Here is a 14,569-nt window from a genome sequence, read left to right on the forward strand (position 1 = left end):
ACTGTCTTGATTTCTGTTTGATTGTAGAATCAACTGCATGTAACAAACAGGATAGCTCCAGCATAGATGCTGATGGGGAGAACATTCTGCACCAGGTTAAACCTGATATTTCCAGACTTGGGGAGGGCAGGGGGGAGAAGGTGAAACAGCAGCAGGAACGCCAATGCCGGCCACATGCCATCTGCAAACAAGAGGGACAGTTTAATTCAGGGGATGAAGTTTGGTGCTGGAACCATGGAAATGGCCCTGTATGGGTATGAGGCAAGGTTGATGTGAGGTCAGGTCCAGTGACTTAGAAAGTTTGGGTTGGTGAAGCTGCTCAGAACAAACACATGGAGCCCCTGAAAACCATTATCTCGCAAATGGGGCAGGACCAAAACATAACTGGCTCCTCAGAGCAGCCTGAAGGCCTGGCAGAAACTGCGTGCTCCCCCTCCATCTAGTGTTGAGGAAATCTGAGTTCGAAATGGATGCAACCTCGATACCATTGCTGCCAGAAGAAGAGAATGAGACTCTTCCAAGACATTCTGGACATGAGGGATGAGCCACAGTCCGGTACATGCCACCTGTGTCTGTGTCCGAATCTGAGGAACTGGATCCGGGGCGAAAGCATTGCAAAAGAAGCTGCAAGCAAAAGACCATGCCTACATCGCTGTACTTGGGGGCAGGGTGGCAGTGGGAGTGAGAGCGATGTAGTGATTTGGATGAGGTTGACCTCGTTAACTGCAAGGTTCTTGACTGGGATTATTAACCTGGGCCAAGGTTAACAATACAACCAAGAGAGGCAGTAGTGTGAGGGTTTATAATTTAAAAAAAAGGGCATTAGGAAAAAAAAACCAGGAGATTAGAATCTCCTCAGTTGAAGATTGACTCCAAGCTAGCTACAGCTAGTGTACTAATGTACCAGTAAAGGGTGACGTGGCAATGGGACCCAGCCTCTGTGCCATTGTTTCAGTATGTAGGCCCCAGACTGAGCCTTCGAGCGTGGACCGAGCCTTCATGTGTTAAACTGACAGCTCGGTGAGATGTTATGTGAATTGATCTTTAAACCTCAGGCTTCACTTGAATGCATTGCAATGCATTTTTACTCTTGGAGAAAAGCAAACTAAAAACAAACTTTTGTTTTGAAAGAGTGCAATAATTTGGATTGTCAAATGCACAAGGTTTCGTTTGTTCTGTATAATTTGAATTGTATTTCATTGATTGTAGACTATTTATTCAAGAGTTTCTTTGCTCTTATTTTGTGTGTGAATAAAAAAAGAGGAGATTAGAATCTCCTCAGTTGAGGATTGACTTGGTGTACTGGGAACTAGTAAGTAAAGGCTGAATTGGTGACAGGATCCAGTTTCTGTGCAGTTATTTCACCAGAACTGATATATAGAAACAAAAGATGTTTTAGAGTAAATATGAATGATTTAACGATGAACAACTGCTGCCCAAAAGTAGAAATGAGAAAAGAAGAGAAAAACTGAAAATTGCAAAGAAAAAGGGAAAAATTGAGAGTGGAGATTACAATTCGAAATTGTAAGCCTGCAGAGGTCTGTAAAGTGTCTGATTGAAACTTGAGGAGCTATTCCTAAAGCTTATGTTGATTTCTACTGGATCACTGCAGGAGATAGGGGACGTCTAGGTCAGAGTGGGATTGAAGTGGAGAATTAAAATGATTGGCTACAGGAATTTCGAGGTCATGCTTGAGGATAGAACAGAACAGACTCGTTTATGACCAGCAGATGCAACCTATTAAAATAAAAAACAGTAAATGGAAATTGCTGTTTTATGCAGAATGAATGTTTGGGGCCTTGTATAGTGAGGAGAGACAAGCTGAAAGCTGAGATATTGCATCTGCTGTGCTCACACGAAAGTTAGAAGTCACATAACACCAGGTTATAGTCCAACAGGTTTATTTGAAATCAGAAGCTTTTGGAGCATTGCTCCTTCATCAGGTGAAGTGAATAGAAGAAAACATGCACACAATTTATAGGCAGAGAGATCAAAAGATCATACAAATGGTGTGAGTAGAGTGTCAACAGGCTGAATAATAAGTCCCTACAGGTGATCAAAAGTGTCAGATGGTGTGAGTAAAGTGCCAACAGTTGAATAGCAAGTGAAGGGATGACTTATGATCCAACTAATTGAGGCAGAGAAAAAAACTATAAAAAATGAAAAATAAAGTAATGCTGGAGACAAATCAAATGGCTGGAATAACATGATAGGTATAAGAGTTGTATGTCAAAGGTCTAACCAAAGTAACAAGTAATCCAAAACTCTGCAAACTAATTAAGGTAGAGAGATCATTAAAGGTTATCAAGGTGATCATGTCAAAACAGAGCAGTAAGGAAAATTTTACAAATGCAGAACAGTATAGTGGGGTTACATATAGCGTTACATGAAGTCGAGATGATGATTGAGGATGTCTTCATGGGTATGGAACTTGGCTATCAGTGTCTACTCAGTGATTATGCATTGTTGTGTATCTCGAAGGCCACCTTGGAAGATGCTTACTCAAAGATCATAGGCTGAACGTCCGTGACTGCTAAAGTGTTCCTGGGCTGGGAGAGAACATTCCTGTTTGAGGATTGTTGTGTGGTGCCCATTCATCCATTGTCGTAGTGTCGGCACGGTCTTGCCAATATACCCTGCCTCAGGGCATCATTGCCTGCAGCATATGAGGTAGACAACATTGGCTGAGTCATGAGTATCTGCCATGTACTTGATGGGTGGTGTTCCCATGTGTGATGGTCGTATCCATGTTGATGATGTGGCATTTCTTGCAGAGGGCCGTGACAGGGTGTATGGTGTTGTGGTCGATGTGATCTTGGAGGCTAGATAGTTTGCTGTTTAAGGTTTGGCAGTTGTTTGAAGGCAAGAAGCGGAGGCATGGTGATTTTGGCGAGATTTTTGTCTTCATCAATGACATGTTGAAGGCTGTGACGAACATGGTGTGGTTTTTCCACAGTGGGGAAAGTACTCTACAATGAAGTGTATTCTTTCAGTCATATCCTGTGTCTGTCATCTAAGGAGATCAGTGCGGTTTTTTCACTGCGGCAAACTGAAACAAGCTTTCTTCTTGAAGGAGTGCAATAATGTCAGTTGTCAAATGCGCAAGGTTTTATGCGTCTGAACTGGCAATCGATGAGTTGAGCATCATATCCCATTCTTTTGGGGCTGTCTTTCAGCATTTTTAAGTGTCCATCACGTTTCCTACTCTTCTGAGCAGATCTTGTGTATACGTGGGTCTTGACCGTACTGAATGGCTTCTTTAACATGTTTAGAATGGAATCTAGAGAAGTGTGTAGTGTAGTTATCTATGGGCTTGCAATAGCGTGAGGTACTGAGATGTCCGTTCTTGATGGAGATGTATGTGTCTGAGTATGCGATTGATTCTAAAGAGTGGTACGTGGTAAATCTGATGGTGAGATGAAGCTTGTTGATTTTATTGTGTAGCTCTTTTCAGTGGTTCCTCACTATGAATCCAAAATGGATGTTAGTTTGAAAAGGGGAGTGGACCAGAAGCAGTAATCCCTTCAGAATGCTGGAAGGAGAAGGGAAGAAATGATATGGTTGTGTCATGCTAGAGATTATGACACAGAGATGCATCCGTGAATGTGACAATTTTGTGGGTTTTCCATTTCTGAATGTGGTCACTGTTTAGTTTCTATGTAGATATAATGGGACTGGATAGCTACTAGGAAGTCCAGGAGGACTAGGCAGGTAGTGGCCTGAATTTTTCTCTCCAACCTTTGAACACTGTTTAGAGAGATGATTCCTCTGAGGAATGCAATCGCTGCCAAATACATGATACCATGGTTCATCCGTGACAGCATGAAGAAGATCAGACAGACAACAGTTATACACACTTTGAGACTTTGGAAACAGAAACATTTCTGCAGCCACAGATCTGAATCCAAGATGGTTTGTTGTTTTCCTGGAAGTCTTATGTGGGACTCTACTTCTGAAGACAAGTCATATTGGCGTCAAAGCATTTACTCTACCTTTATTTGTCTCCGCACAGATGCTGCCAGTCTGGGTGAGTTTCTCCAGTACTTTTTGCTTGATGATTTTTCTCTTAAATAAAAACAATAGTAGTAAACTCCATATTATTTCCATTGTCATAGACTAATGAGTATAGAACACCTACATTCCAACGACTGCAGTGATTCAAGAAGACAGCTCACGACCACCTCTCCAGGGCAAATAGGAATAGGCAACAAATGCTGGCCGAGCCAATGTCCATGTGAATTTGTTTTAAAAATGTGCCAGGAGAGATGGTTTGGTGGGAGAGCCTTAAATTTCTGGGAATGTCTAAACTAGGTTTACTACATGCTTAAGTGAATGCATGGAATATGATCATTAAAGTTAGTCAACTTAATCAATTAGGCGCAGATAGCCAATTGTAAATATTATTATATGGTGATAACAGAGACTTGGTTTCAAAAAGGGTGGGACTGGCTACTTAATATTTCTGGATACAAGGTGCTCAAATATGAGAAGAAAATAAAGAAAACGAATGGTTGACAGGATTACTGTGCTGGAAAGTGGGAAGGAGGGTGAAGGACAGAGTCTATATGGTTAGAATTAAGAAGCAATAGAGCTACTATTACATTGTTGAGTGTGTTCTATAGGTACTAGCTATTGGGAACAATATAATGGAACAAATTTGCAAGGAAAGATGTGAGAATTTCAAAGTAATTATAATGGAAGAACTTTAATTATTATAATGTAGACAGATAGACGGTAATAGTATCAAGGGCTTATTTCAAATGTTCAGGAGATTTTTCCTAGATTGGTATATTTACAGTCTGACCCGGTAGGTATTTATGCACCCTGGTTCTGGAAAATGATCTGACGTCAAATGGATCATTTGTCATTGGGAATCTTTTAGGGGACAGTGCTCATAAAGTTTAGGTTTGCCATGGTAATTAACCATAGTCCATTAAGGACATATCACCAGTGGCACCTCTTTCCATTCTTCTTATTTTTCTTGACTTTTCTGCCTGAAGGCAAGTCTGATTCAAAGCATCACACAGGGATTGAACCCAGTGATATTGATAGCCACCTGAGTCAGCCATCACCCAATGAGGTCTGTATTACTCAGGCAAACTACCTTTTTCCATGCATGTTGTAGCTTCAAGACCTGAATACGCAGATTCCATCTTCTTCCTGCTACATGCTATTGAGCAATCTCTCTCTCTCTCTCTCTCTTACTGCCTGCCGTTGACATATGTTGGAAGGTCTTACAAGTCAAAACTACTTTGGCCACATTATGAATGCAGTTTCCTTGGGCTTCAGGTTTTGGAGTGGGACTCAATATCTGAGCTTTTGAGTCAGAGGCAAGATTGGTACCACTGCTCTGCAAATGCTCTCCTTTAGATTTAGACAGTTAGTTGCACATAACTTGAGGGGTTTGCCACTTCACTAACCTGGGACAAGGTAAGAAGGCAGGAGGCAGGCCTCCATGAACTATGATTAGGTTAGCCATAGAAATGAATAAATCATATTCAAACTTGATTGAGTTTTTTGAAGAAGTAACAAAGAAGATTGATGAGGGCAGAGCAGTAGATGTGACCTATATGGACTTCAGTAAGGCATTCGACAAGGTTGCCCATGGGAGACTGATCAGCAGGGTTAGATCTCATGGAATACAGGGAGAACTAGCCATTTGGATACAGAACTGGCTCAAAGGTAGAAGACAGAGGGTGATGGTGGAGGGTTCTTTTTCAGACTGGAGGCCTGTGACCAGTGGAGTGCCACAAGGATCGGTGCTGGGCCCTCTGCTTTTTGTCATTTACATAAATGATTTGGATGCGAGTATAAGAGGTACAGTTAGTAAGTTTTCAGATGACACCAAAATTGGAGGTGTAGTGGACAGCGTAGAGGGTTACCTCAGATTACAACAGGATCTGGACCAGATGGGCCAATGGGCTGAGAAGTGGCAGATGGAGTTTAATTCAGATAAATGCGGGGTGGTGCATTTTGGGAAAGCAAATCTTAGCAGGACTTATACACTTAATGGTAAGGTCCTAGGGGATGTTGCTGAACAAAGAGACCTTGGAGTGCAGGTTCATAGCTCCTTGAAAGTGGAGTCGCAGGTAGATAGGATAGTGAGGAAGGCGTTTGGTATGCTTTCCTTTATTGGTCAGAGTATTGAGTACAGGAGTTGGGTGGTCATGTTGCTGCTGTACAGGACATTGGTTAGGACACTGTTGGAATACTGCGTGCAATTCTGGCCTCCTTCCTATCAGAAAGATGCTATGAAACTTGAAAGGGTTCAGAAAAGATTTACAAGGATGTTGCCAGGGTTGGAGGATCTGAGCTACAGGGAGAGGCTGAACAGGCTGCGGCTGTTTTCCCTGGAGCGTCAGAGGCTGAGGGGAGACCTTATCGAGGTTTACAAAATTATGAGGGGCATGGATTAGATAAATAGACAAAGTCTTTTCCCTGGGGTTGGGGAGTCCAGAACTAGAGGGCATAGGTTTAGGTGAGAGGGGAAAGATATAAAAGAGACCTAAGGGACAACTTTTTCACGCAGAGGGTGGTACATGTATGGAATGAGCTGCCAAAGGATGTGGTGGAGGCTGGTACAATTGCAACATTTAAGAGGCATTTGGATGGGAAATGAATAGGAAGGGTTTGGAGGGATATGGGCCGGGTGCTGGCAGGTGGGACTAGATTGGGTTAGGATATCTGGCCGGCATGGACGGGTTGGACCAAAGGGTCTGTTTCCATGCTGTACATCTCTATGACTCTATGACATTCCAGGGGAAACACATTAATTGGGGGAGGGCAAATGAAATAGATGAGATAAGAAATTGAGCTATTAACGAACAGAAAAATGATGCAAATGACAAACATCAAGTTAATAATAATACAAGTGAGATCCGGGCTGATTATTAAAAGTTCAGAAGGTAGAAAAGTGAGAAAACAAATAAAAAGTAAAGAGAGTGTATGGGAAGAGACTGGCAACAATAGCGTTGAATTTAGTGGATGCAGCGATATCCTCATGCACTGACTGGAAAGGTGGTGTCAGTCTGCTGCAGTTTATTTTGAAAATGCCACAATTAATTTCAATAGTAGGTAGGTAGTTCACTGCCACCTCTCGGAACTTCTACCCGTGTAAGAGAGGCGATCCCAGAGGGAGAAAAAAATAGTGAAACAAACAATAATATTCAGAAATGAATGTACTGGACCTTTTAATTTTGAAGAACACAAGACATATCAGATAAGTTCAGCTTATTCGGCAGTTTTACTCATTTTTCTTCCTGGGAACAAACTTCTGAGAGCTGTTGACCAATCAGATGCCTGAGGTTTCTCATTTAGTTCCAGCAATGTCACTGGGAGTCGAGCTCCAGAGGAGGAAGACCTGAATTAAGGTGAGTTTGGAGAGATCACTGGGGCTAGTCAGTGATGTGGTGCTCCTGGTGAAGTGAAGAGGTCTGTCTTTCAGCTTCACTGTTTGGGGTTGTGTGTAGGCTAGGGGTGCTCGATCAGGAGAGCCCACCACCAGTCACAGTCTGTGGGAGCAAGAGATGAGAATCTGGAAATTAGGCAATCTGCCTCCCAAACTTTCCCTCCTGAATTCACAACCATTCCCCTCTTCCCTTACTTCCTAGTCCCCAGCAGAAGAATAATTAATTTTCACTCATTAAAGGAAATGTCTCAGTCTTCAGTAAACATGGAATTAGTAAGGTGTGGTAAAAGAAGGATAGGGCCAATCTGGGTGCACTAAGTGAGTTTTGCCCGTGAAGATGAGACACTGGGCTAAGGTACTAAATGAGTACTTTGCATCTCTGTCTACCTAGGAAGAAGATGCTATCAAAGTCACAGTGAAAGAGGAACTAGTTAAGGCACTGGCTGAGCTAAAGCTTGATAAAAGAGAATTGATAGGTTGGCTGGCTCTTGTTATGTCATTAAATTTTTTAAGTTGTTTAATCACCAGGACCAAACTAGATGGATTGGAAGATGCCAAATGAAGTAAGGGTGGAAATTGAGCTTACACTGGACATAAAACTTACAATCCTCTTTAAATGAAAGGATGGTCTTTGTCAAGGTTCATCCGGAGCAGCTCTGTGACGCAGGGCACACACTGGGTCAAACATCGATCACACCTGGAGGACCATCGATTCAGTGAAAGATGCTGTTTGGTCTGCAACAAGTTTCAGAACTTGTTGATCTTCCAGAGCATGGAATTGACCTGAACCAATTGTTGCAGACTGGCACCTTCCAAAGTCCAGGACCACGTGCTGAGGGATGCACTAACAGTTGGGGCAGCTGCCACCAAGGTGCAGTGGGGAAAGATCAGCTTTTAAGGTCTTTCTGCTGAAATTAAATGGGATGTATTTAGTTATCAGACTCTCCCAATGCCTCAGATATATATATAAATATAGTCTTGTTCAAGTAAGAAATGCCTTTGGTTTGTTTGCTGGATAGAGTCAAACTCCAATGTTTTTTATTTCTTCATATGCTACTGTTTTAATGCTGCTTTGGTGACTATCTATGTATATAAAAATATTTTAAGAATAAGGTATATTTTTGAAATTGAGATACTGTCAGAAGATTGATTGAATAGCAAACATTATCCCTCATTCACCAAAGGGTGTAAAGGTAAGCCCAGCAAATATGGGCCAATCAGTTTAACCTGATAGCCTTTAGAAACAATAATTCAATATAAAATTAACAGTGACTAGAACAAATGTGGACTCATTCAGGAAAGTCAACAGGAATTATTGTGGGTAAATTATGTTTTACTAATTTGATTGAAATTTATTGTTGAGATTGATGAAGGTAAATGCATTTGATGTGGTGTACATGGGCTTCCAAAAGATTGTTAGATTCATTGATATATTGTTCAAGTGCTGCACGATAGGCTTGCCAGCAAAGCTGAAATCCCTGAAATAAAAGCAAAATGGCATCCTGGAATGCAGTAGCTGCGTGATAGGAAACCGAGAGCAATAGCATACAGTCTTTCAGACAGGCGCAATGCATACTCATGGGGTCAATTAACTGTGATGCTGGAGAAAGCACAATAGGTCAGGCAGCATCTGAAGAGCAAGAGAGTTGACATTTCAGGCATAACCCTTCATTGGGACTGTATGGTGCACCAACCTCTACATCACTGAGGCCAGATGCCAACTTGCCGATATCTCCTTCTGTTGCCCCCTTGACCATGACGCCACCTCTCATCACCAACCCATCATAACTTTATCAACTCTGACTTCTCCAACATCTGCAGTCCTTACTATCTCCTATACTCATAGGGTTCCATGATTATGAATTTGCCATGGATTGCTGTTAAAAACACTACATTTCTTGTTACAGAACATAGCACAATTCAAAATTTGTGGATAACAAAAGCTGTGTATTGGAAACTGTGAGGAGAATATTAATAGACTTCAGTAAGATGTAGCTAGGCTGTGGAATGGCTGGCATATAGTAGCTGCAATCCAGTGCTGTGAAGCAATACATTTTTTGTAGGAAGAACAAGAAGAGGCAATATAAAATAAGGGTTACAATTCCAAATGCGGTGCAGGAGCAGAGAGATCGGTGGGGGGGAGTGGGGAGGGGAAATGTCCACAGGTTGTTAAGGATAGCACTGCAGATTAAAAAACAGTTAGTGAGGCATTTGGGATCCAAATCTTTATAAGTAATGTAGAAATTAAGCTCACCTTCTATAAATAGATAGGTTGAGCTTCAGCTGGAGTATTGTATCCAATTGTGCACTTCCAAAAAGATGCGAAGATATTAGGGAGGGTGCAGAAAGATGTACTAGAATTGTTCCAGGGATGAGGGACTTCAATTATGTGGGTAGATTCCTCAGAGTAGATAATCTTGAGGGATTTGATCCTAGTGTCCCAAGTCGGGAAGAGTCTGTCTCGATTAGATAGAAAGAAACAATTTTCATTTCAGAAATGTTGAGAGCGGAGGAGACCAATTTAAGGTGATTGTTGAAAGAAGCTACAGCAGTATGAGGAATGTTTATTCTTGCACAGTGTGGTGAGGAGCTGGATACAGCTGTGAGTGAAATAGAGACAGATACTTTCAGGGATTTTATAAAGGAATTTGAATATGCACCTGAACAGAATAAAATTTGCAGAGCTGCAGGATAAATGTGGAAGCATGGGGCTAACAAAATTGCTTTTGCGTAGCACTGTTACAGATGTGACTAGGCAACTGGCTTTCACTTTAACCATTAACCATTCCATGATCTGTTTATCCAATTTCCCTTTGAAGGGCTACCATTGAATTTGTATACAGCACTCTGACAGGCAGTACTTTCCAAATCCCATTTGCTTGTGTAACAGTGTTTTTCCTCACATTGCCTCTGGTTGTTTTGCCATTTGCAAGGAAGTTTTACCTTTTCTTTATAAATGCTTCTGCTGTTGGAAGCAGTTTATCCTATTTACTTTAATCATGATTTCAAACACTTCGATCCAATTTCCTTCTTGTTTTATTGGTTCCTGGTGAGCAACTACGTGGCCTATCCACGAAACTATAATTGCTAATTCCCCCAGAAGTGCTTTAGTAAATTTCTTCTGCACTGACTTAATCTTTCAATTTTTTCTTAAAGAGTGATGCCTAAAACTGAACACAACGCTATGTCTGACATTCAGTTAGTTCATGACCTATCTATATCTTATCTCATTTCTTAGTTCTGTAACTTATTACCCTTGCCGAACACAAATCTGTCAATCTCAGTTTGTACATTTTCAATTAATCCACAGTTTCAATAGCTTTCTGGGGAATTGTTCCATCACCCTTTGTGTGAAGAAGTGCTTCTTGACATTATGATATCACTCCTGAAACAGCCAGGCTATTATTTATTCTGAACTCCACCCCCACCAAAGGAAATAATTACCATATATCCACCCTATCAAGTGCTTTAATCATTTTAAACAGTTCAATTACTTCACTCTTTAATCTTCCATACTCAAAGGCCTACAAGTTTATTTTATGAAATCTACCCTCATTATAATCTGAGGCAAAAAATAACAAATGTCATTTTGGTAAGATGGAGCTTCCAGTGTGCTTTGTATCTGAATGGTGTAATACAAGTTTGTACCATATATAGGGTCTTCAACATAAAGTTTTCTTGATGGTAATAAAGTGGTGCTAATATCTCTCCCAGATACTATTGCAGAGCGACATTGTATCGGCAGCATTGGGGGATGATGTATCTTGCATGAGGACCAAGAAGGGGAAGGGAGCCAACAACTAAATCAATTATAGAAATAAATGTTAACATTTATTATGTTTGGCAACATTTGGATTAAGTTACATTTTTTATTCAAATTAGCCTAATATTTGTCTCTTTTTTTAGGCCATGGTGCTCCAGGTTTTGAGACCGAGGAGGATACTGGGTGTAATAAAGGTAATACCAACGTAAGTTCCCTCACACAGCCCAACCAACTTCAGTACCAGAGTCCATCCAAGCCTATAGAAGGCAAAGGAGCTGCTTCTTATGCCAGTGTTCTTCGAGCTCCACCCAAGACGAGATTGAAGTTGTCTTCAGAAGCAGATAGGAAACCTATTGATCCTATTTCTATATTGCAGGACCTGAGTAAGAGGTCATCCTTAAACGACAGTGGCTACTATTCTTATTTTGAATAATTGAAGTAGCTGATTATGATCACATGATTTAATTTACAAAGCACTTCTCACTGTTTTTTTGAGACATTATTACTTTTCTTTAAAACCCTTTTTTGTAAGATATTATTGTGTGCACATAAAAATTTCTATAGATGCTATATTGGACATTTAGAAAGGCGTCACTTGTGAAAATGTTTCTTTTTACAAAAGCTTATCATCTCTGCTTATTTGCACATGAACCAGATGAATTCTGTTAAAATGGGTATTGTGAGTTTTTGTGGGGTTTGTTCTATTTATTTTGTATTTTTGGGAGGGAAAATGTTGTACCAAAGCTTAATTTAGACTTTTAATTTTGCTGGTGTTTGATTTTGTACTAATGAGTGTGACATGTGATGCAGCCCTCTTCCAACCATAGAGGAAAGTCAACCACACTTCTCAGAATCACTCCGCCATACTCCTAAAGAGCATGGTTGGACACTAATTGATGTGAGAGAGAAGCTAAGCCCATTAATATTACAGTAATCGATGTTTCAACGATCACGAGTAACGTTGCAAGAAAAACAATGATATTTTAAATTCTGTTTATTTTCTAAATTTTACAAACTTCTCTTCTCTCTGAGCTTTGTATTTATGTTACAAGGTGATTATGCTCTGTTGGAGCTGTGATATTGTCTTCCATCGTGAAGATATGACATAGCAAATGTGATGAGCTTTTAGCACTGCCACTTCTGACCTTTGCATTTTCATTGTTCTTTTGAATCTGAGTGTCCAAGTTATATATTCAACATTATCCAAAGTCTGTAGTGTTTCTTAATTCTCTTTATGTAGTAATGTATTTAATATGGTATTTAAAAAAAAAGGTCTTGACTGCATTCAGCATTTGTAACTGTTGTAATTTTTCAGTTGCTAAGCTACGCTGTGCTTTCCTAAACCGCATGGTGTCTACCTTAAATGGTAATGACCTCCTTTCTCTGAATTTTTAGTTACTTTCCTCTGTTGCACAGAAAGTCTAATTCAAAACTGTACCAACAGTTGTATGCTTCCAATTTACTGACAGCTCAAGCTGTTCACTTCAACAAGCTGTGCGGAAAATGTTTGATTTGGCCATTTTAAACTTGCTTTATTTTGGCAAAGTTGCCACTATTTTTGTTATTTATTGTACATAAAACAACTAATTAAATATTTTGGTGAAAAAAAACAAAAGCTGCTTCATATTTTAATTTAAGAATCCTTAATGTGTAATCAAGAGATGGCTAACTTAATGCAATTTACAGTAGAATGGGAAAGGAGGCAAGAATTGGTAAAAGGTTTTGTAAAGGTTTGCCTAGTGGATATTGAGCTGTTGAGGAACATAATTTGACCTTGAAATAAGGCATCATGTCTTACATGCTGTACTGCACCTGTCATTACAAATAAGCAAATCCTTCAACTCAGAGCAACATCACACGACATATGCTAATACACTCTTATAATCCATTCTATATGAAAATCACTGGATGGATCAGAACGTTCATTCTCAGAGTTCATGGAAAACATCTGGGTCGGGTTTATATGTCAAGATCTATTATAAAAGCATCCACAATAGGTAGCTGTGATACTAATTACACCTGTTAGCACTGTTGTGATAAAGATTCCAGTGCAATTAATGTTCTTTGCTTATAAATTAAAGTTACAAAACTGTCTCCCTTCATACAGGTTCAATATTAATTTCTGTCAGAAAGTACCAGGCTTTCTATCTATCCCAGAAGTGAATGGGAACACTATATATCTTTTATAATGTAAGGAATGTAAAACAAAGATGACAATTCCTAAAACCATAAGTGGTTTGGATATCCTGCTGAATGTCAGCAGAATCTCATACTTATCCAGCCTTGTATCCATCAGTTCTAAACAGCTCAGAATGGCTTTGCTCAATAACTCTTCTATCATGATTTGCTCGTCTAAAATCTTGTGCAAAGTTTTCAACTGGCTTATGCTGATCTTTGATCATGGGTCATTACAACTGAAACACCAATAACTGATCAGATGTTTTTCCTTTTCTCTATCTTCACTATTACACAAGGCTCACTATTGTGGCCCACTAATACCTCAATTGTCCAGCTCTTGGGCACCTGTAGATGGACCTTTTGGTTCAAGCCCCAGCCCGCCTTCCTCCATACCTCCCCCTAAAGCTCCTGCACAGACTATGTTTCTGAATTTGACCCTTTTTGTATCCCTGAAGAATCATGTCAGTAGAGCCCATTAATCAATGGAGAGATGAACTAATCAAATTGCTCAAAATAATCTATCCAGCATGGGGGCAAAATAATTTTTTCCAACATTAGAAAAATAATTCTGATTCTGTGTTGCAACTGTGCTCAAGACTTGTTTGCACATCATTCAATTATAACTTGACATTTTATAAGTGAAATAATGGAAACAATGGATTGTCTCAAACTGAGGACATTGTTACTTTAAAAACATTCAAGTTTTAATTTCATGAAGTTGCCATTCACGAACATATGAAATAGGAGCAGAAAAAAGCATTTTGCCCCTCAAGTCTACTCTGCCTTGAACAAGGTCATGGCTGATCTGTTTATGTTTTGAATTCCACATTCCCATCTTCCATGATAACCCCTTTGATGCCCCTGCCCAAACTATCTATCAACCCACAACAAGCACAGGAAATGCTGGAGAAACTCAGCAGTCTGGAAACATCTGTACTGAGAGAAACAAAGTTAACTGAAGTACAATGTTTGCTTCAAGTCATATCGAACTCAGAAACTCTATCTGATTTCTGTCATGTTTTCATTTATTCATCCTGATTAATCTTTTAGTCATTCTCTGCCATTCTTTTTATTCTCATCTATCATTGTGCAGGTATATGCTCTTTCTTTAAGCTTAATGTTTTCCTTAACTACTTTAATTAACCACAAGTAGTGAACCCTCCCTTTAGAATTGTTTTTTTTATTGTAGGAATATACTTATTCTGAGTGTTTGGAAATGT

At 39.9% G+C, this 14,569-nt stretch overlaps 1 protein-coding gene across 3 annotated transcripts in view; it reads left to right on the top strand.

Moving 5' to 3' along the window:
• LOC140464275 (probable helicase with zinc finger domain) overlaps positions 1–12,736 on the top strand; it is a 444,481-nt gene extending 431,745 nt beyond the window's left edge. For all 3 annotated transcript variants that reach the window (XM_072559139.1, XM_072559141.1, XM_072559140.1), the window contains one exon: positions 11,315–12,736. In XM_072559139.1, coding sequence (XP_072415240.1) covers positions 11,315–11,604 — 290 coding nt within the window. In that variant the 3' untranslated portion in view covers positions 11,605–12,736. The remainder of the gene's footprint in view (positions 1–11,314) is intronic.
• Positions 12,737–14,569: the final 1,833 nt, after the last annotated feature.

The sequence above is a fragment of the Chiloscyllium punctatum genome, chromosome 40 (genome assembly GCF_047496795.1).
Source record: "Chiloscyllium punctatum isolate Juve2018m chromosome 40, sChiPun1.3, whole genome shotgun sequence".
Classification (NCBI taxonomy): Eukaryota; Metazoa; Chordata; class Chondrichthyes; order Orectolobiformes; family Hemiscylliidae; genus Chiloscyllium; species Chiloscyllium punctatum.